Source organism: Bubalus bubalis, chromosome 12 (assembly GCF_019923935.1).
Source record: "Bubalus bubalis isolate 160015118507 breed Murrah chromosome 12, NDDB_SH_1, whole genome shotgun sequence".
Classification (NCBI taxonomy): Eukaryota; Metazoa; Chordata; class Mammalia; order Artiodactyla; family Bovidae; genus Bubalus; species Bubalus bubalis.
In genome coordinates this window covers 12,820,704-12,841,194 of record NC_059168.1, presented here as the reverse complement: position 1 = coordinate 12,841,194, position 20,491 = coordinate 12,820,704, and the positions used below count along the sequence as shown (strand labels likewise).

General features: G+C 56.6%; 1 protein-coding gene across 24 annotated transcripts in view; it reads left to right on the top strand.

The window, feature by feature from the left end:
- DYSF (dysferlin) overlaps window positions 1–20,491 on the top strand; it is a 222,990-nt gene that overhangs the window by 122,307 nt on the left and 80,192 nt on the right. For all 24 annotated transcript variants that reach the window (XM_045162206.1, XM_045162217.1, XM_045162214.1 and 21 more), the window contains 4 exons: window positions 8,365–8,458; window positions 8,903–8,980; window positions 17,255–17,436; window positions 20,279–20,419. In XM_045162206.1, coding sequence (XP_045018141.1) covers window positions 8,365–8,458; window positions 8,903–8,980; window positions 17,255–17,436; window positions 20,279–20,419 — 495 coding nt within the window. The remainder of the gene's footprint in view (window positions 1–8,364; window positions 8,459–8,902; window positions 8,981–17,254; window positions 17,437–20,278; window positions 20,420–20,491) is intronic.

Here is a 20,491-nt window from a genome sequence, read left to right as displayed (position 1 = left end):
TCCCGGGGATCTTCCCTACCCAGGGATTGAACCTGTATCTCCTGTATTGGCAGGAGGGTTCTTTACCACTAGCGCCACCTGGGAAGCCCATTGTCTGGTCTAGAGACTTAAAATTCATGCTGGAAAACAGGCTAAGCTCGGACCATTCCAGGCCAACCAGGATGTACAGTTGTCCTGACTACAGAGGCACTCTGGCATGGCCTGAAACCCATTTGAGTGTGCTCTGCAGACTTCAGAGACCTGGAAAGCCTGGAGGGACACACACGTACACACAAACACAGACACTCGCGCCAGCCCACACGTGGCATTGTGGATTCTCCAGGTTTCCTAATTCCACTCTCAAGTTCCCGGGGGGCCGGCCAGTAGCTTTGTAAGGAGTTTCACAGCTGCTTTCAAGCCCTGGCTCCAGCTGTAAATTAAATGGGGTTGCACACTCGCCTGCTATTCCACTTAAGGTTGCAATCAGCCCTGATTGGGAAGGGAGGGCTGTGTGTTCCAGAGCTTCCTCTTTCACAGGGTTCTCCTCCTCTGGCCTGGCCTGTGGGCCTGTGTGGGGTTTCCCTGGAAGCTGGGGCCAGGCAGCCAGGGCAGGGACACGGGTGTGGACTCCCCAGGGCCCGACTTGGCACTTAGTCACATCCTACCCAGATCCTGCTCAGGTGCTGAGCTCTGATAGGAAAGCAGGGGCTGGGAAGAGCCCTGAGGGGGTCCCAGGAGATCCTGAGCTCTGCCAGCGGATTTCCCAGGCGACCTGGGGGAACGCATGAATCTCCAGGCCTCAGTTTTCTCACTTAACTCACGGACGTGCTAACAGCACAGCAAAAATAACCACCTGCCCTACAGAGAAGGCACTGGCAAGCGGCAGCCTGTGGCCCAGGCCGGCTCTCTGCCTGTGGGTGTAGACGAGGCTGTTAGCGCGGCCACGCTCGTCCTTGTGCGGGTGGCCTGCGGCTGTCGTCCTGCCGCCACAGCCACTGGGTGGCTGCAGCAGAGCCCTCGGGCCCTGTGTGGACAAAGCTGAACTGTTCTAGAGCCCGCGCTGTGTGCCAGGCAGTGCCCTCTGCCCTGTTCGTGTGCCGTCTCAGTTAGGCCTCCTGACAATCCTAAGAGGTAGGTGTTTATCGGCGCTCCCATTTTACAGAGTAGCAAACTGAGGCACAGAGGAAACAAGCAACGATTCTTTTAGTGGTATTTCCTCAAGTAATAATTCTTTTTCACGCCTGAACATTATGGAAAATCGTGCGGATAGTGGTGGGGTTGTACAGGGCTTAGGGCGCTCTTCTCTGTATCTCCATCTGTTGATTGCGTGTCCCGGCAGAGCCCAAGGTGAAGAAGAGATCCTGGCGGGTCATCTGAGGCCTGTCTGTTGTACAACTGGCTCTCTGGAAAAAACATTCAGAGAACAAATCCAGCTCTATCTGCAGCATTTGCCGATATGGTGTAACTATCCGTGCCGTGGCCAGTTTCAAGCTATCCATGTGAAGTCACAGACCGTGGGTATGGGAGGAGACGGGCACAGCTCACCGCCACGCAGCGTTTATACAGTTTCCACCTCACAGACACACGAGATGGAAAGCGCGTCAGGAACAGGTTCACAAAGGTCGTGGGGTAATTTGGAAGTGATGAGTTGGAGGATTTATTCCCTTTCTTTTAAAAATAATTTCTGAAGTTACATGTTCATATGATTTAATTTTTACAAATGGCTGTGTTTAACAAATGGCTTGCGAATGGCCGGAGATTTAATGATCTCTCCTGAGTCATGCCAGCCGGCTCCAGCGCCTGCTGCTCTCGAGGGTTTCCTGATCCTGTCTACTTAAAGCAAGAGATGGGGGCTCCCCATCGCAGCACGCTTCCTGTCTCTTTGGCTCCATCGTACGAGGGAACTGAGTCCTTCCCATAAGGTGGGGGTGGGGTGCAGCTGGCCCCTGAAGCCCATAATCTTGACTCTGCTGGAGCAGGGTCTCCCTGGGGGCCCCTGGAGCCACCTCACAGGCTCCACCATCTCCTGGCTGCCGTGAGCATGGCTTCTGTGGTTCTGTCCCCCAATCACTGAGCCCTGTGGAGCCCTGCTGCTCAGCTTGTGTCTTTTTGCCGCATCCACCTTGACTCTGGCCCCTTCTGCTCCTCCCTGCCTCCACTTTCTAGATCCTGAACCAGACCTCTGGGCCCTGTGTGGGGGTGTGAGTGTTGTCAGAGGAAGGAGGCATGTGTGTGACAGCCCATGTGCAGAAAGACTTTCAGAAACACCAGTGGTCTGGTGCTTGGTCTTGGATCCCCTTTAGGTGGGTCAAGGAGTCCCCTTCCTAGGCTGCTTGTTTCCAGAGAACCTCCCCACCTCCTCCCGGTGTGGTGGCATGGGTTCTGGGACGTCCACCTTCAGCAGAGGAGGTGGGCTTGGCCACTGGCTCGGGGGGTGGCCTGAAGGAGCCGGGTATACCTGGGAAGGAGAGTTCCTCACCCTCCTGAGCTCAGGCACCTCCAGGGAGCCGAGGCCGCCAGCAGGGCAGCCGTGGGTTGGAGGCTGCCCAGTCCCTGTGTGAGCAGCAGGCTCCCTCCCACAGCTAGCCCCAAGACCGAGTGCGTGGCCACAGACCGCGTGGCTGCCAGCGCCAGCCTGGGAGTCACATCGGCATGAGCTATGGAGGCAGGAATGTGACTGTGGGAAACCCAATGCCCCGGGCCTGGCCTGGGGAAGAGTGTCAATGTAGAGTGGGGGTGAAGGTGGGTGGGTGGAAACCAGACCGTCAGCCACCCCTGCAGCCTGGCTCTGCTCAGGGCTCCGTCCGAGTGAGAGCACAAGGAAGCCAGCCCTACTTCTCCCAACTCTGCCCTGCCCTGGCCTTGCTCCTGTAGCCAAGTCTTCCCTGATCTTGGGGGTGGGCGTCAGGCCTTCAGCGTGCTGCTGTTCCTCCTGTTCAGCACCCTTCTTTCTTCTCCTCCTCCTGGAAGCCTTCCTGAATAGGGGGCCCACTCTGTTCCATTCCAAATGGCCCCTCCTGGGGGGTAAGTGAGCCTACATCCCGCTCTTTCTCAGGTGACATCTGACTCTGAGCTCCAGGAGGGTGTGTGGTGCTGTCTGATGCAGTTTCTTTCCCTTTTCCTGGGACAGTAGACCCGAGCGCTGTGCACATACCTTAGGGTGGGGATGCTGGTGATCAATGTGCTAAATCTTCGCTGGATGCTTACTAAGTGCCAGACGCTGGGTTGGGTGCCAGGGGATGAAGAAATGTGCATGCCTTACTTACACACGTGGACAGATGGATGCAGCAGAGATGTCTGGAGAATCTGGGCAGGGACTGCTGATGAAGCCCCTGTAGTCAAGGAAGTGTCCAGGCCTCTGATGACTGAGCTGAGGAAAGAACTCGTTAGCTTGTCTGGAGGGCATTCCAGGTGGTGAGAGCAGCCAGTGCAAAGGTCCTGCGGCAGGGGGATGGTGGTGGATTCCAGAGTTAAAGTCAGAGGACCGGGATTAAGGGGGGGAAGGCATTGCTTAGCGTGAGACTGGTGAGATGAAAGAGTTAAACTGGCACCACTGAATCTGATTATGTGCCAGGTACCTGTCCAGGGCCGTGGGTACATTTCATTTAATTTCCACCAGTGGCTCTCAGCTGAGGACAATTTATATCCCACACCTACCCCAGGGGACATTTGACAGTGTCTGCAGATATTTTTGGTGGTTACAGCGGAGGGCTGGGGGCAGCTATGGGCATCTAATATGTAGCTTCCAGGGATGCTGGTAAACATCCAATGCACAGGATAGCCCCCGTAACAAAGAGTTATGCAGCCCCAAATGTCAGCAGTGCCAAGACTGGAAACCCCTGCATTTGCCTCAGTAGCCCATCGAGGTGAGTGTTACCACGATGGCCACTTCATGGTGAGGAATCGGAGTTTCAAGAACTGGATTTTCCGGTGGCATCCCCAGCTGCCTCCTCCAACCCACGTGGTGAGCTCCAGGCACATTCCCCCCACCTTCCCAGTGTGTGACGTGGAGCTCGATGCCCAGGGGCTGACAGCCTGATGTTCTCTATGTCGAGTTTCAGGGTCTGTAAAATGAATGAGTTGCCCTGATGGTCTGCTCTGCGCATGCGCACTGCAGCATCAGGGAGCTGCAGGTCGCTCTCATGCCACACGGTGGTTGCCTGTGTTTGCCTGCGTTAAGGACAGAGCAATGACAATCCCTGTTGTGAGGTGGTAAGGTGTTGGCAGGATTCCGAGGTGAGGATGGATGCTGAGGGTGGCAGCTTGGGTCATCTCTGCTGAACCTCCACTGGTCTTCGCTTCTCCTCTCTGCCGACACCATTGCTATCTCAGGGTATCCATCCCTCAAATCAGTCTCCACCCAGAAATTTTCTTCAGCCCCAAATAATTCTCTCCAGAAAATATGAGATAGGAGAGGCACTCACAGAGATGGGGACTCAGGCCTGGATTTTATTCCTTGATCAGTAAATGTTTGCCGAGGGCTTCTCTGCTCCGGGCGTTGCAGCAGGCCCTGTGGACATGGCAGTGCCCTTGTGAGGTTTGCATTCTACAGCCCGGAGAGACAAGAAACAAAAATGTTCATATAGCAAACACACAGGGTGGTGAGTGGTGTGAGGAAAAGGAAAGCTGAAGAGAGTAGAGGGCTGTTTTGTGGGGTTGGGGTGTGTAGGCTGGGTGTGCGGTGGTGTGGATGTGAGCATGGCTTTTGACATTCGGACGGGGGTGGCCTCTCTGGGGAGCTGACATTTGATGTCTCCACAAGCAGCAGTACCTCTTTTCCAGCTGGAATGTGGGAAAGACCTGGCACAAAGCACGTGTTTAATAAACACAAGCGGAATGTCAGAGGGGAGGGCAGGCGGGAGGGAGATGCTTCCCAGAAGTTCCCAAACCAGCTTTTCATGAGGCTGCATGGTTTGCTTTGAGAGAAATTCCCTGAACGTAAGCTGTGCACGTCCACACGTGAAAGCCGAAAGTACTCTTCCAAGTGGAAAAAGCGTGGCGCTGGATTATCTGTGTTAATGCACAGGTTGATCCCCTGACCTGGGCGATGGGCTGGCCTTCATCATCAGCTCTCCCCAGAAAGGTGTGTGCTCATTCATTCATTCACTCTTCCTCCAGTTACTCCTTGAGCACCGCTGTGGGTGAGGGTTCTGCTGGGTACATGGTGGGAACCGCGCAGAGCTCTCTGTGAGAGGGGCAGAGAAGGAAAACAGAGATTTACAATGGAAGGTGGTATATGTAGTAAGGGGAAAATGTGGGGTTCTGTGGGAGCACCTAGGAGGTGCCTAACTCCCCGCAAGGTGACCTTGAAGGTGAGACTGGACATCTGAGGAGACAGGCAGGGAAAGAAAGAGTAGGGCAGAGCGAACACTGCAAAGGGCCTGGGGTGGGAAGGGGGCCCTGGGGGTGGTTTGCGTGTGGAGGCAGTAGGGCTCTGGGCCTTTGGGAGTGAGTGTCCTGACCGCAGCGGACTCAGTGCAGAGGCTGCAGCCAGACTGGGAGGAGGGCTGGCCCCCACTCTGCTCCCAGGGTCTGAAGGGGATGCGTGAAGAGCCCAGGTGCCCCTGGGAGGGTCATGGGGCCGGAGGATATAAAGCCACTGGCTGCTGCGTGGGTAGAATTCTGCCCAGTGTGAAAACCAGGCTGACTTCAGGACTGGAGCTCTTTGGGGGGCACTGAGCTTAGTGGGGGCCCCTCAGCCCGGCTCGAGGTGTGTCTGTCATCCTGGTTCTCCCAGCTTCTTCCCACCCTTGGCAGCAGATGGGGGTGGGGGTGGACAGAGGCCCTGTGGACCAGGGTGGACGGCCGCGGGCCCCTTCTGGAGGTTGGGCGGGTGGAGGCGCCTCGGCAGCGTGAGGGCCGTTCCTGGAGGAGCGCGGTTCTGCCTCTAGAGGGTGTCACCGTTGGTGCCGGGGCCTGCCGGGGGCCAGGACTGAGCTGCTTCTAAGGCACCTGGCCCCGGCCTTCGTGGAAACCCCAGGGAGGAGGACGCTTTTTTTCATCACAGGCCGGCAGCCATGCCTTTGGACGGAGACCCAGAAAGTGCTGCCAAAGGCCAGGTACAGGCCGTTCAGTGGGGCATGGACGGCCCTTGCAGGCCCCCGGCGGGGAGAGGAATCAGGGGGCCTGTGGCTGCCAGAGGTGGCTTCCCTCCTGACACTCCCCTCAGCGCCCTGCTTGTGAGTGGAGTGCGTATGTGTGTGTGGCTGGCTGAGATGAGGGGCTACAGAGTCCCTCCAGACTCTCCCCCCGCCACCACCCCAAGGTGTATGAGCTGCTGGGGGCGCTGAACCCTGTGGCACCTGGGGGCTGGCCACACCCTGTTTCTAGCTTCCTGACCTGCTTTCCTGGGTGTCCCTGCACCTGATGGGCCCCGAGTCGGGCCCCACCTGTGGCCTTTTAGACCCTGTTACCAGACCCGTTAGCTGTTGGAATTGGCAAGGGTGGCGGGGCCGGTGGTGCAAGGCCGGGCCCACACCTGCCGAGACCGAGGGCTGTAAACGTGGTGGCGTTTGGGCTCTCACCTGTGCGCTGTGTGACACCCCTCCCTGCTCTCCTGTGTGTGTGTGCACATGTGTGGATGTGTGTGTGTGTATGCATGTGTGTGTGTGTGTCTGTGTGTATTGAGAGAGACTGACAGCTTGACTCACTGATTTTGATTTCTGCCCAGGACTGTGGCTTTGTGCTGAAATGTCCACTTTTCCAGCTCCTGGAGTAATTTTGAACAAGTACAGGATATATGAATACCACCCCTGAGCACAATTACTGACTTCATAGTTTATGACCTCTCCCCTCACCCCACCCCATGCTTTATTTCTCTCATAAGATCATTAATAGCAAATATTTATTGATTTATTATGTGCCAAGTTGTGTGCCAACACAGCATATAATTCATCTTCTTAACAATCAGGCAGCCCACGAGACAGACACTGTAGAACTCTCCCACACTCACAGATTCTTGGCACTTCCCTGGTGGCTTAGATGGTAAAGAATCTGGCTGCAGTGTAGATTCTGAGTCTCCTGTAGGAGACCCAGGTTTGATCCCTGGACCGAGTCAGGAAGATCCCCTGGAGAAGGAAATGGCAACCCACTCCAGTATTCTTGCCCGGAGGATTACATGGACAGAGGAGCCTGGTGGGCTACGGTCCATGGGGTCACAAAGGGTAGGACATGATTGAAGGGGACAGGTATCCAGGGAGGCTTCTTGGACCAGGGGCCTGGAGCTAGGCCCTGAGGGTGGGCGTGGTTTGGAGAGGAGGAGCACGTCAGTGGCCGCACCTCTTGTATTTGGAGGTGCGGGTGGGGGTCGGGGTGTAACTGCAGGGCCTGGGGAGAGGTGGAGATTCCTGGGAACTGGCTGCTGCTGGGTAGAGGGCAGTGTGGCCCAGCAGAAAGGCCTTGGGGAGTGGCTACTCTAGGTGGACCTGGGTGGGGTGAAAAGGCCATGGGAAGGGAGGCTGGGTTTTCTTTCAAGGGTGGGCGTGCTTAGGTTTTGGGAAGAAGGACTGGGGCAGATGACAGTGTGAGGAGAGGGAAAGGGCCATGCAGAGGGAGCGGATGGCAGAGGAAGGCTGTCCAGCTCTCCCTGGCCCTTCTGCTGGGCTCCTGCCATGAGAGGCTGGTGGAACTTATGTCCTAGAAGGCCAGGTCTGGAAGGGCGGGCTGCCGTGTGACTGGCACATTTCCTGTTTTTTCCGGGGGCCTTGACTCCTGCTGGGGCTCATCCTCGATGAGGGGGTGCCATGTGACAGAGGCGGTGGTGGAGGGATGCAGGGCACCGGGAAGGCGATTTATGGCCCAGTGGCCAACGAGGACAGGGGTGGGGACTGAGCATCTAGGTTGATGCAGAGCTTCTGAGCCTGAGTGTAGATGCCCCCGCGCCCCCCATGCCCTTGTCCCCAGCCTCAGGCTCCTCTGACCCTCAGCACAGTGGGAGCTGGTAAGAGATGAGAAGACAGAGCGCAGCTTCTCTGCAGAGCTGGGGACCCAGCTGCGTGCCTGTGTGTCCTCACACCAGCCCTGTGTCCAGGCAGGGGAGGACAGAGATGCTGTTTGAGGCCCTCCAGACGTGGGCTCCCCATAACCCCTCACCCTGGGCAGACCCCTGATGGATTCCACCCTACCCCGGAGAGCCCCTTGAGTCCCTCCTCCTATCAAACTCTAACCTCTTGGGCTGGAACAACTCAAAACCCCCTTCTGGCTTGTTGGGTCTCCGCTAGAAAGGGAGAGGCTTTTCCCTGTAGACTTGACATTGGGATCTGGAGTGAAATTAGTGCTTTAGAGCCTTGTCTAAAGGACCTTGGAGACCTGACTATCTGAGCCAGTCTCCCCACCACCCCCAGCCTCTGGGGTCAGAATCTGCTGTGACCAGCTCTGTGTCTCCAGGGTGGCGTGGCGGAGGACAGGAGTGAAGATTCTGTGTCCGTCTCTACCTTGAGTTTTGGTGTGAACAGACCCACGATTTCCTGCATCTTTGACTGTAAGTGATGTTTGGAGGTATCTACAGGGGTGACACGGATGGGTCACCCTACGTTCCTGGTTGTGTGGGTTACGTGATCAGGTGTATGTGTGGGGTTTATGGAGAATTGCGTCTGTGTTGGTGGGTCAGTGTCGAGTGTATGTCCGTGTGTGGTGTATGTGTCAACGCTGAGCCTGAAGTCCAGCACTCAAGGCACGGTGGTTCATTTGACCCCTTCCCCCTTCCCTACCCCCTCCCCAGTGCTCACCAGGGCCCAGGACACATTGTTCTGTGGCTCCGCCTTTGGGTTGTGGTCTGCTCTCCTGATCCTGAGAGCGTGGCACGTGTAGTTTCTTTCGTCCAGCCCCTCTGTCCACTGCTTTCCAAGAGATGCGCTCCATCCTCCAGCCCCTGATCCTGTCACCCCCAGCCCCTCACTCGGCATCTGTTTCTTCTCTGGTGCAGATGGGAACCGCTACCATCTACGCTGCTACATGTACCAGGCCCGGGATCTGCCTGCAATGGACAAGGACTCTTTTTCTGGTAGGTGGGGGGAGTGGGGAGAGCTGGGGGCCAGGGACTGAGAGCTGGGAACAGAGTCGTAGGGCCTTCGGCCCACAGGGAACGTGGCCTGGGCTTCCCCCGATCGAGGCGGGGCGCTGTGTCTGTTGGGTTTGTGGAGGGGGGGGGCTGCTGTCAGCCCACTGTGTCTCCGGGTTGCAGGGGCCTGCTTGACCTCTGTGGGGTTTGGCTTTACTGGCCGTCGCCCCCTGAAAACCCCTCTGGCCTTGGCCCTGGGACACCCCTCTTTCCTGGCCTCCTACAGCTTTCTGCTCCACCTGTTCCTAATCAACTACTTCACTGCCCCTTGAGCCTGATGCCCCTGAGGAGTTCCATGTGTGTTCTCTTCTTTGGACACTGGGGTCCCCCTACCAACCCAGGAACTGCTCATGTCACGGAAACTTCCAGGTCTTCAGTTTCTAGAAGCCCCTTATACCAGCCATGTTTTCAGTGTCTCCCCTGGAAGACTCAGAGTCACCGCAGTTCATCTTGTCCAAAACGAACTCCTTGGGCCCCCTTCCCCCAGATCCAGGCCCCCCTTTACTTCCTCCCTCAGTCCTGGCATCGCATCAATGTGCCTGTACTGCCCATCAGGCTGGAAACAAGCAGGTGCCCAGCTCTGTTGATTGTGGCTCCCGAGTCTCAGAAACTGTTCCCTCCTGTTCAGCATCGTGGCTGCTGTCTCGCACTGGCCATGGCCCTTTTATCTGAGCACTCTGGTCATTTCCTGGCCTCCCTGTGACCTTCCACACTAACCCAGACAGATCTGGTCATGTCACTCCCCTGATTTCAAACAGATACTAACACATAAATGGGCTTCTTCCCTGGTGGCTCAGATGGTAAAGAATCTGCCTGCAATGTGGGAGACCTGGGTGCGATCCCCGAGTCAGAAAGATCCCCTGGAGGAGGGCATGGCAACCTGCTCCAGGCAAGACTTTGCCTGGAGAATTCCATGGACAGAGGAGCCTGGCAGGCTACAGTCCGTGGGGTCGCAAAGAGTCAGGCACAACTTAGTGACTAACATTTTCACTTTCACAACACATAAATCCAGAACTCTTTAGTGGACAATTCCTTTGTGATCTGACTCTGCAGACCTCGCCAGTTCCATCTTTTCCTGGTTCTCTCTCCACTAGGCTCTGGCTGCGCTGGCTCTTGTCAAAGCTGTCTGGTTCTTCCGCGTTCCTGGCCATTGTGTCAGTGCCTGGAACACAGTCCCTCCCTATTCTTGGTCCAGTGAACTCCTACTCATCTTTCAAGACCCAGCCCACATGCCCTCTGACCCTTCCCCAAGCCGAGCTGGTTGCTCCCCCTCAGTACTTGGTCAGGACCTTGCCAGCACCTCTCCCAGAGCCCTTACCCACTGCATAGATCAGTTGCCATGTGTCTCTGTCACATTCTTCCCACCAAGACTCTGAGCTCCTCAAGGAAGAGACCTTGACTTACCTTGAACCTGTAGCGCTAAAGAACTAACACTGAGTGCTTGCTCTGAGCCCAGGCACATTACTGGTGTTATTTCATAACCCTTACAACTGTTCTATGAAGTAGGCATTTAACATCTCCATTTTACCAATGAAGAACTTGAGACTCAAGTAGGTTAACTAAATTGCTTGAGCTGAAATAGCTGACAAGTGATGTACCCCCATTCCAAACGCTTGGTGCTTAGTTGGGTGAACTGAGCCCCTCTGGGAGAGTGGCCTTCTGTCCATAGACTGGCACTCAGCTCACAGCCACCCATCCATGCCCCTTTCCAGGTCCTGCTCCTCCCCAGCCTGGGGAGCGACCTTGGTTCCTCCCCGGCAGCTGTACCTCCTCACCTTCCTCTCCTCTCAGTGACCTTTTCTCTAGCTCTGTGCAGCCGGACGTGGGGTGGATGGAGCAATTTCTCTTCTGTGCTTTGGGTTCGGGGTGCTGAGAGAGTGTGCATGCGCAGTGCAGGGGCGTTGGCAGGTGAGAGGGCGATCTCTGCCACTGCACTTTCCTGGGAACCGCGGCCAGGATGCTTTCTGACACTCAGCACCTACTCTCAGGAAAAGAGAAGTGGCCTAATTCCCAGTCTTGCTTCCTCTTCCTTCAGGGGAGATTGTGAGAGGTGGGGGTGCAGGTGTGGGAGGAGTGAAGTGGGGTGCAGGTGGAGGACCCCTTCTCCGTGGGCTGTACTGTGGCAGACCTGTTGGAGGGGAGCTCCCCTGGGGGACCCACACCTCTGGGGACCACAGGCAGGGTCAGCCTGGTACCGCCCGCAGGAGACGTCACACTTTCCATCCTAGCTCCACCCCCGCCCCCAAATAAACATCCCTTGAGTTTTGAGGGCACTGCCCAGGGCTTCCTCGGAGGCCACTGGCTTCTGAATGAAAGGCCTGATTGAGCAGCTGCTGGAAAGGAAAACAGCAGCCAACACGGGTGAACCTATAAAACCCAGAGTGTTTATTTTCACTCCCAAACCCTAAACCAAAGCAGCTTCTCCCCTGGAACTGACCCTGGGGTGGCTGGCGGCTGGAGGCTGCGCAAGGCCACTGGCTGGCATTTCTCAGAGGAAACTCCTGTGTGCATCAGGCATGTCTGGGGCCGGGGGAGGGTCCAGGGCGGCAGAGTCTGTCACTGGTCCCACCTTCCAGCCGGTCTGCTGGTGTCTGCGGCCGTGAGGGCCCTCCTTGGGAAGCCCTCTGGCTTTTCTCCCAGTGGGGGCTCCCGTGGCCCTGGGCTGTGACCTCTGCTTGTCCGTTGTGGCGTGGCCTTGGGACTGTCCCAAGGTTGGTGCTGTGTTTGTTTCCTTCTTCTTGGCCGAAGGTGTGGGGGACATACAGGAGTTGCCCAGGAAACACTTGTTGAGTGACACTGAGCTCAGGTGGGGAGGGAGGCTTGTGGCGATACTGCCGTGCAGGGAGCCTGAGGATTTTGCCTCAGTGGGGTTTGCCTGGAGGGCCGGCACCAATCCTCTGGACCCCTGAAAGGGTGTGTGTGGCCTGTGTTTGTGTGGTTATGAGTGTGTGTGGCCAAGGTAGTGATTAGGTATAAAAAATGTGAACTGATGCTTACTTCAAATGACTTACATTGGGATAGGGTTGCCACCGCTGGGTGAGCGTCTGGACTGTGAACTCGATCTATTTAGAATGGAGAAGATAGGACTCCAGACCTAGAAACCACACGTCCTCAACGCCATGCGTCATGGGCAGTAGTGTGGCTCTAACCAGCGCTCAGAGCTGAGTTGCTCATCACTGTGGACGGATATTTCTCAAAGAGGCTTGGGGAGGACACTGTCTCCTTTGCCCAGTTATACTCCGGGGAGTTCTTCTCTGCTTTCTCCCCCAGCCTGGAACCACCTGTATGGTTTGAGTGAGCCACAGGCTCTGCTTCCAGGGCTGCCACCACGATGGAGGACCCCTGGGCAGCTCATAGACCAGGGCACCGCCCTTGGCTTGAGGCCCCAGAAATTCCTTCTTGCAAGTGTCGTGGGTCAGTGGGCTCAGGGGCCGGGCTTGGTTAATGAAGAAAATGAGAGGCTTGAGGATCAAATGCCAAGTTATTAATTTCTGGGGGTGGGGTGTCTGCCAACAAAGTAGAGAGTCCAGTGCTCTCTTTGCTGGCCTTATGGTTCCTGGGAGGTCAGAGCTATGTGCTAGTTGGGTGGTCCTGAGGGGTATTGATGCCAGGCCAGGCTACAGTGAGGTCTGCTGAACTACGGTTGCCCCCTGGCTCAGGTCACCTCTGTGGGCCCCCAGGTCCAGACTCTGTCCTGAGTGGGGCTGGGGAGTCCTTGCTTGTGGGCTTCCTCTGTCTGGACTCCAGTCACAGCCCACCCCCCTCTTCTGAAGCACAGCTTTCTGTTAAGGTTGGCTCTGGCTGGGGGAATTCTCCCGATGAGCTTAAGAAGCTATTTTCCAAGGTGCACTGGAGGCTTGTGAAACACTCCACTTAAAAAGGGATCCTGAGTGAGAGAGGCTGGGAAACACTGCACGCTTAGCAATTTACAACGCACAGTGGCACGGAAGGCTCTGGGGTGGCTGCAGGAAAGGAGCCCGTGGAACTTGTTTAAGCGTTCCTTCGTTCCCCCGAGAACTCGCCTTGCTTAGAGCATATTTTGGGAAACTGATCGACAGGATTCAATCCAGCTAGCTCGGTGTGAATCCGGGACCGTTTGTGGGCTGCCCGCCTGCCTTCTCCTTTGTCCTCTATTCCTGCAGCCCGGGGTGCTCCCTTCCTTGCCACAGACAGGCTCGCTGTCCCCCCAGGGCTCTTTGGTGCCTTTGCCCATGCTGTCCTGGGTGCCTGGACGCCCCCTTCTCCTTGGTCTGTCTTGGTTACCTCCTTATTCTTGACACTTGGGGAGGCCTCCTTTGGAAGTATTGACTTGAGGCCACCAGGCTCCACAGCCTACCCCAGCCCCTAGTGCCTTGAACACTTTGCTAGGAAGCTGCACATCACTTGGGTTATAATTGATGTTTAGTTACCATTTCTAAGCAGCAGTCATGATCTTAAGAGTCTGGACCATGTCTCATGCGCCTTCATATTCAAAGCACTGTGCTTACCTACCACGTGCTGCTCAGTCAATAACTGTATATTGAACGAGTGATGGATTGCAAATAGTGCTGGAGTGAACATCTTGGTTCATATAGCTTTTTGGTTAATTTGGATGATTCCCAGGAATATGGGAAACGGTGTAAACAGTTTTATGTTGTTCAGGGCATACGGCCCAATTGCTTTCCTAAAGGGCTGTTGAATTGCTTCCAGCAATAAAGGAGAATACCTATTTCATCAGCTATTCGCCAACACTGGGTTTTATAAATCTAAACAAATTTTTCTTAATTTTATATGAAAAATACTGCTGTATTGTAGTTTTTCTTTGCATTGCCTTGCTTACTAGCAATCTACTCCACCCTGTCTTAAGGGGCCTTTTACCCTGATCATGACAGGAAGAAGGAGCACTGACTTGGAGTCAGGGAGTCTGGTCCCAGGCACGTGTGAGCAGGCACTGGAGACTTAGTCTTTCTGAGGCAAAGCCCCCTCTTCTAACAAGGGGTACAACGCCTCCTGTCCTGTCCCTCACCCTGGTGGTCTGAGCTGTTGGAGGGAGTGCATTGTGACTGGAGAAGGGTCCTCCTCGGAGCTCTGGGAATGTCGCAGAGATTGGGCACAGGGCTGCAGGTCCAGCAGTCACCTGTCTGGGGCCTCCCACGGTGTTGAATTCCTGTAGAACCCTTGTGTGTTCTTGGCTGGAGCTCCCCGGACAGCCTGTGGTCCCCCAGAGCTCCAATCCAGCTTCCGCCTCAGGGGGATCTCCGTGCGGCTTGGCAGGTGAGGCTGGAGGCTGATGCTAGCCCTCACCTACCGGCGTGGCCCTGGGAAGAGCCGGCCTCTCCCCTGCCCTCCCCCTCTTCTTGAGACCTGCCTCCCTCCTCCTGGCTTTCCTGGAAGAGGCTTGTGTCTGTGCGTCTGTCTGGCTTCCCTTCATCTGACCACCTTGCTTCAGCAGCACCCCAGCCCCCCTTGTTTCTTTTCTGTCGCGGGGCTGGGCCTTGTGTGGGAGAGGCCAGGCCCGGCACACAGTAGCCCAGTGTCTGAGGCCCCAGGCCTCCAGGCCTGCTCCTTACAATGCCTTTGTTGTGTGTTTTTTCCTCCCCTGGGCGGGCGGGGTGCGCGTGTGGGTCTGGGTGATTTTTGTTTGAAAGCCGCCCCCTCCCTCCCCTGTGCTGAGCTCATTGCCTGCGCTGATGGGGCTGCTGGAAGGAGTCGCTTGCTCGGGGGCCAGCGTTGGGGGGGGCTGCCAATACCAATACAGCGTGCCCGGCCGCCACAATGTGCAATTGTGATCTCTGTGTAAACGTGGTCGGTCTGGGGCCCCCGTGCTTATAAAAATAAAGCGTTGGGAAGCACAGGGGGTGGGAACAAAAGGGGCTTTTTCGCTGGCTCTCTAATATGGTTTTATTTATCGGAACGCGCCCTCTTTCCCTTACTGGAACCGGGGAGAGGTTCTCTGCCGAGCTTGGAGCTGATGGTATCACAGCCAGACGGTTTCATTAAACGCACAGACGCCGCTGGGCCCTGCCAGGGGCAGGAAGGGAACGGCTCGGGCAGCCCTGCCAGGCTGGTGCATGGGAAGGGAGCCCCGTGCCAGGGAGGCCTCCATCAGGTGGAGGTGGTGAGAGGTGGACACATCTCTCCTGCCCCTTCTTCTGCCAAGGTCCTCCCAATGCCCTCTTCTACTGCCAGAGTCAGGTTCAAAGCTGATTTCCTTCAGGAAGCCCTCCAGGATTGACCCCACTGTGCTTTTGTGCCTGAAGGTTGTGAACTGGTCTTAGCCTGGTGGCTGCCTCCCATTAGCCAAACCCAGCATTGTTCGGCCAGTGAGTGCCCGTAGCTTCTGCCTCCTAACTCAGATCCCCCCATCACCCTTAAAACTAGCCCCTTGTACCCTGTCCCTTGATGGGAGTCCTCCTGTTGCTCACCCAACTTTTCCACTCCTCGATGGTCACTGTCTGCCGCCTCCTGCAGTGGCTGTGGCATGCCGCGTGGTCTCTTTATGGACAGGGATCCTGGCTTGCACCTCCCCATGGTGGGGAAAAGCTGTCTCCCCAGCTCAGCCCCAGAACCAGCTGGACATCTAGGCACTAGATGTCTGGTGTTGAGGCCATCTGAGGTCACACCAGGGCCATCCTGTGGGGTGCAAGGTGCTGCGGGATGGAGAAGGTGCTGAGTGTAGAGGGTTTGTGACAGGGCATTTGGGTTCAGCCCTGCCAGCCATTGGGCACCCTCAAACTTCTCTGTCCACGTGGCCTCAGCATCTGGCACTTTGAGTCTTACAGAATGGCAGCACATGGACCTTGCCCCCTAATGAGAGCCGCTGGGAGAGCCCCTCCTCCGAGCCCTTCGCTCCTGTCCCAGATTATATGCACTCAGTTCCATGGGCCCTTCTCCTGCCTTGGTTCCCAAGTGTAGCCCTGAAAGGCAGCATCGGCACCACCCGGGAACTTGTTAGGAATGTTAGTTCTCAGGCCCCACCCCAGACCTGATGAAGGAGTCTCTGAGGGTGAGGCCAGCCTTCCAGGTGATATCTCTGCATCCTCACATTGGAGAACCACTGCCCTAGAAACTTCTCTAGTGACATCTTGGGACCAGGCAGAGGGATGACTCCTGGTGGGTCCCAGGCCAGCATGACTGGGGCTGGCAGGTTAGAAAGGAGTTTGGGGGTGGCAGGGAGCTGCTGGGATCTTGAGGTTCTCCTCACCGCCCCCCAGCTCTCAACAGCCCTTGAATCCCTTTGTTTCTCTTTAACTCCCCCACCTGTCTATGCTACCACCCCCTCTGCCTGCACCCTGGCAGCAGTTTCATAACTGGTCTCCCTGCACCCACTTGTGCCCCTTCCAGTCTGTTCTCCCGTGACAGCCAGCAGAAGCTTGCTGAAATGCAGACCTAGGCATGCCAGTCTACCGGCACCTCCCTCTCCACTCTACTCTGCCTCTATTGAGAAAGCTGGATTCCTCTCTTACACACCACTGTACCTCATTGCTATTCTTCAGAGCATGATCAAAATGGCAATTTTACGTTTTTTTTTGTATAGATTTTTGTATTGCTCCAAATGTGTTCTCAGTCTTTATCACCTAGCCCTGGGCTTTGCCTGCAGAAGGCACTCAGTAAATGCTTTCAGGATGAATGTCAATAATTCCAAACCATCTTGAAGATGTGTGTGTGTGCATGCGAAGTTGCTTCAGTCACGTCCCACTCTTTGTGACTCTATGAACTGTAGCCTGCCGGGCTCCTCTGTTCGTGGGATTCTCCAGGCAGGAATACTGAAGTGGGTTGCCATGCCCTCCTTCTGGGGATCTTCCTAACCCAGGGGTTGAACCTGCATCTTGTATGTCTCCTGCATTAGCAGACGATTCTTTACCACTAGCGCCACCTGGGAAGCCCTGGATGAATGAATGAATGAATGAATGCACCATCCAGGCTCTCACCTCCTTCAACTATACTTTTGCCCCCAGCAACCAGTCCAGAAAGGAGCCCACAGCGGGAGCTCTCTGGATCTCTGGGTCTGCTCTCCTGGACCTTGACCCCATCTCCCTGCGATTGTCACCAGCTTGGCTCACAGAAGCCGGGGGTGGGGGGAGAGCCCCCCTGGGACATGTCTCCAGCCTGGACATTGCTGCTCCAGAGCGGCAGCCACAGCCCTGCTTCAGCTTTGTGGCCACATGACTCCTGAGCAGGCGACTCTCACGGTCTCTGCTGTGTCCTGTCTCCCTTCCCTGTGCCCGGCTCACACAGATCCCTATGCAGTCGTCTCCTTCCTGCACCAGAGCCAGAAGACGGTGGTGGCTAAGAACACCCTGAACCCCACCTGGGACCAGACGCTCATCTTCTATGAGATTGAGATCTTTGGCGAGCCGAGCAGCATCGCTGAACAGCCGCCCAGCATCGTGGTGGAGCTGTATGACCATGACACCTACGTGAGTCTGCCTGCCTCCCTCCCCCAGCCCTCATTGGCCACCCTTTCCAGGGCCCAGCGCCCGGGGGGAGATGCTGCTGTGAGGGATGGGTGCCCCGCCAGATGGGCGCTTCCCAAGGCTGGGGCTGGTGGCCTCTCCCCGACCCCACGGGCTGCAGAGTGGTGAAAATTTCAGAGTAATTACAGTGAATTGCTGGCAAGTGTGCTGGGCCCATGAGAGAGAAAGGGGACAGATCTGGCCAGGGTGCTTCACTGTGGGTTGGGAGCCTGGGTTTTTCTCTGTCTCTAGCTTGCATATAAGATACCAGGTGGGTTCCCCCTCCTCATCAGAGAGCTGCATGGACTCCTCACATTGTACTGGGCTGAGTGGCCCCTCACGTGGGGTTCCCAGTCCAGGTGAGAGCCGGGGCTCAGGGGCCGCAGGGCAGGGGCTCCTCCTGAGAGCCAGGGCTCAGGGGCCGCAGGCAGGGGCTCCTCCTGAAAGCCGGGGCTCAGGGGCCACAGGGCAGGGGCTCCTCCAGGGAACCAGGGCTCAGGGGCCGCAGGCAGGGGCTCCTCCTGAGAGTCGGGGCTCAGGGGCCGCAGGCAGGGGCTCCTCCAGGGAGCCAGCTTGTGACACAGGCTGGGTCCTCCCTGGGCACAGAGCAGCGGGTGGCGCTCTCCCACAGTACCTGCCGTGCTGGTGGGAAGGCTCTGCAGGCGTGCTTCCCAAATGAGGGCCACTTGAAGCGTGTGCTGCTGAGCAGTTGAAATGTGCCTAGTCCAACCAAGAAGACGGATTTTCCTTGTTTTTCAGTTTAATCCACTAAACGTAAATTTAACCACTGGATGCTGGTGGCTCCTGAACTGGACAGGAAAAGTTCAGGAGGAGAGAGTGGTGGGCTGGAATGTGACGGGCTCTGGGGAATGTGAGATTGAGGTGTTGGGATGAGGCAGGGGGTATTAGCACAGTACGAGGGAGGGCCAGGGCCGGGAAGGAAGAGCAAGGAGTAGAGGTCAGGGGATTGGAGGCGTAGCAGGGTCAGGGAAACATTTTATAAAGGAGGGTTGGGATGCTATTGGGAGAGAGAGAGACGAGGTTGGCCAAGGCGTATGTGGCCAAGAGGCCCTGCCTGGGTTGTGGGTAGCAGTGGATGAAAGGGAAGGGGGCCGAGTTTTAAAGATATGTCCAGAAAGAGTTGCCATGACTGGGTAGGATGGTGTGATGACCAGAGGGTGGCTGAAGGTGATGCCAGTGAGGGCACCCCTACCAGGTGACAGCAGGCAACACAGGCCTGGACCTGGGAGGCCGGCCTGCTGGCTCTGCCCTTGGAAGAAAAAGCTGGCTCCATGGGGGCTGAGCTGCTGGAGGAAGGGTCTTTTGGGGAAGAGCTCAGGGCCTGGAACCCTGGGGGCAGAAATGAGCGGGAGGCGGCGGGACTGCAGGGTTCAGGGCCAGGGGACGTCACAAAAGTAGGTGCAAGTGCTGGCATGGGGCGGGCGGGAGGCCACCGGACTTGGTCTCTGTCTTCCCATAGCACCTCACCTCCGCTTTCACCAATGTCACGCAAATGTCACTCTCTCCCCTTCAGGCCAATGCCTGCGAGGGACCCCAGTGGTAGAGCACCATGGCCTCTTCTGGGTGGGTCGGCCCCGGGGTCCTGCTTTTTGATAACATAGTCAGATGAAGCTGTACCTGTTGGCAAATATCCATTGCTCTGAGCTCCTGCGGTCCTGGCTGCCCGGGCTCTGCAAGGCTGCCCCTCCCCCAGCCTCTCCATGACCCAGTGGCTAAAGGGCAACACTGGGCCCAGGGGAGCCTCTGGGACCCTCCCCACCGCTGTGGCTGATGCCCACTCTGAGGGTCTGTGCTGGATTCTCACTCACTGAGGGGGACATCTAGCTGGTGACCACTCCAGATGGCTCTGGACAATATCCCCAGCAGCGAGGTGACCACAGGTAGGGATGCCTCCCAGCCCTGGCCTGGATGAGTGCCTTGGGTAAGCCACCAGGGCTTGTGACCGCTGAGGCACCATCTGGCTGAGACCAGGTTCTGTCTGTGGCCCCTGTCCTGGGGAAGCTAACCATAAGGCTGGAGTTCACAAGTCAGCAAGGTCCCAGGGGTCCACATCAAAGGGCTGAACTTGGGCAGGGCTGTGGGTGATGGCTGAGAAGAGCAGAGTGCAGCAGGGTAGGGGAGTGGCCAGCATAAAGGCTGGGGTGAGGCCAGCTGAGGGCAACAGCCAGGGTAGAAAATATGTGGGAAGGGATGAGACAGGGGCGCGAGCGGGCTCCAGTGAGCGGCCCTTCTGTGCCGGGAGGGGTTCAGACCTCATCCTCTAGGCACTGCAGGTCATGGAAGGCACAGAGCAAAGGAATGAAAAGATGCAAACATCATTTTAACAAGATGCATTTAATTTGATGAGTATGATCACAGTCTCCCCATGTGGAAGCTGGAGGAGGCGGGGGGGAATCTGAAGGTGAAATGAATAGGAGAGACAAAAGTCCCAGGAAATGTCAAGCACTTGTACTGCCGAGGACATTCGAGAAATGCTAGGTGGCTATCACTTTTGACTCTAATGGGCTTAGAGCTTGGTTAAATTGAAGCAAGGTGAATGCTATTTGGACAAACAGAGGGACTCCGCGATGGGAGTCAGCTCTAGCAACAGTGGCAGGAGGCCACTCACATGTCTTCCTCACATCCTCCTAAGGGAGGCAGAACTTACCATTTTGCACCAGGGGCTGCCCCGGCTTCTGAGGCCCTTTCCAGTTCAGGTGGCCAGGTGTTAGGTCTGGTGAGAACTCTGAGGCCAGCACCCCGGGGCTGGGGGACGCTGACTCTCCTTTCTCCACGCTTGGTCTAGGGTGTAGATGAGTTCATGGGACGCTGCATCTGTCAGCCGAGCCTGGAACGGTTGCCCCGGCTGGCCTGGTTCCCACTGACGAGGGGCAGCCAGCCCGCGGGTGAGCTGCTGGCCTCTTTTGAGCTCATCCAGAGAGAGAAGGTGAGGCTGGTCCACGTCCGGATTCAGGAGGCCCAGGTCGGGAGCGCCTGGCCGGGGAGGGTGGGAGGCCCA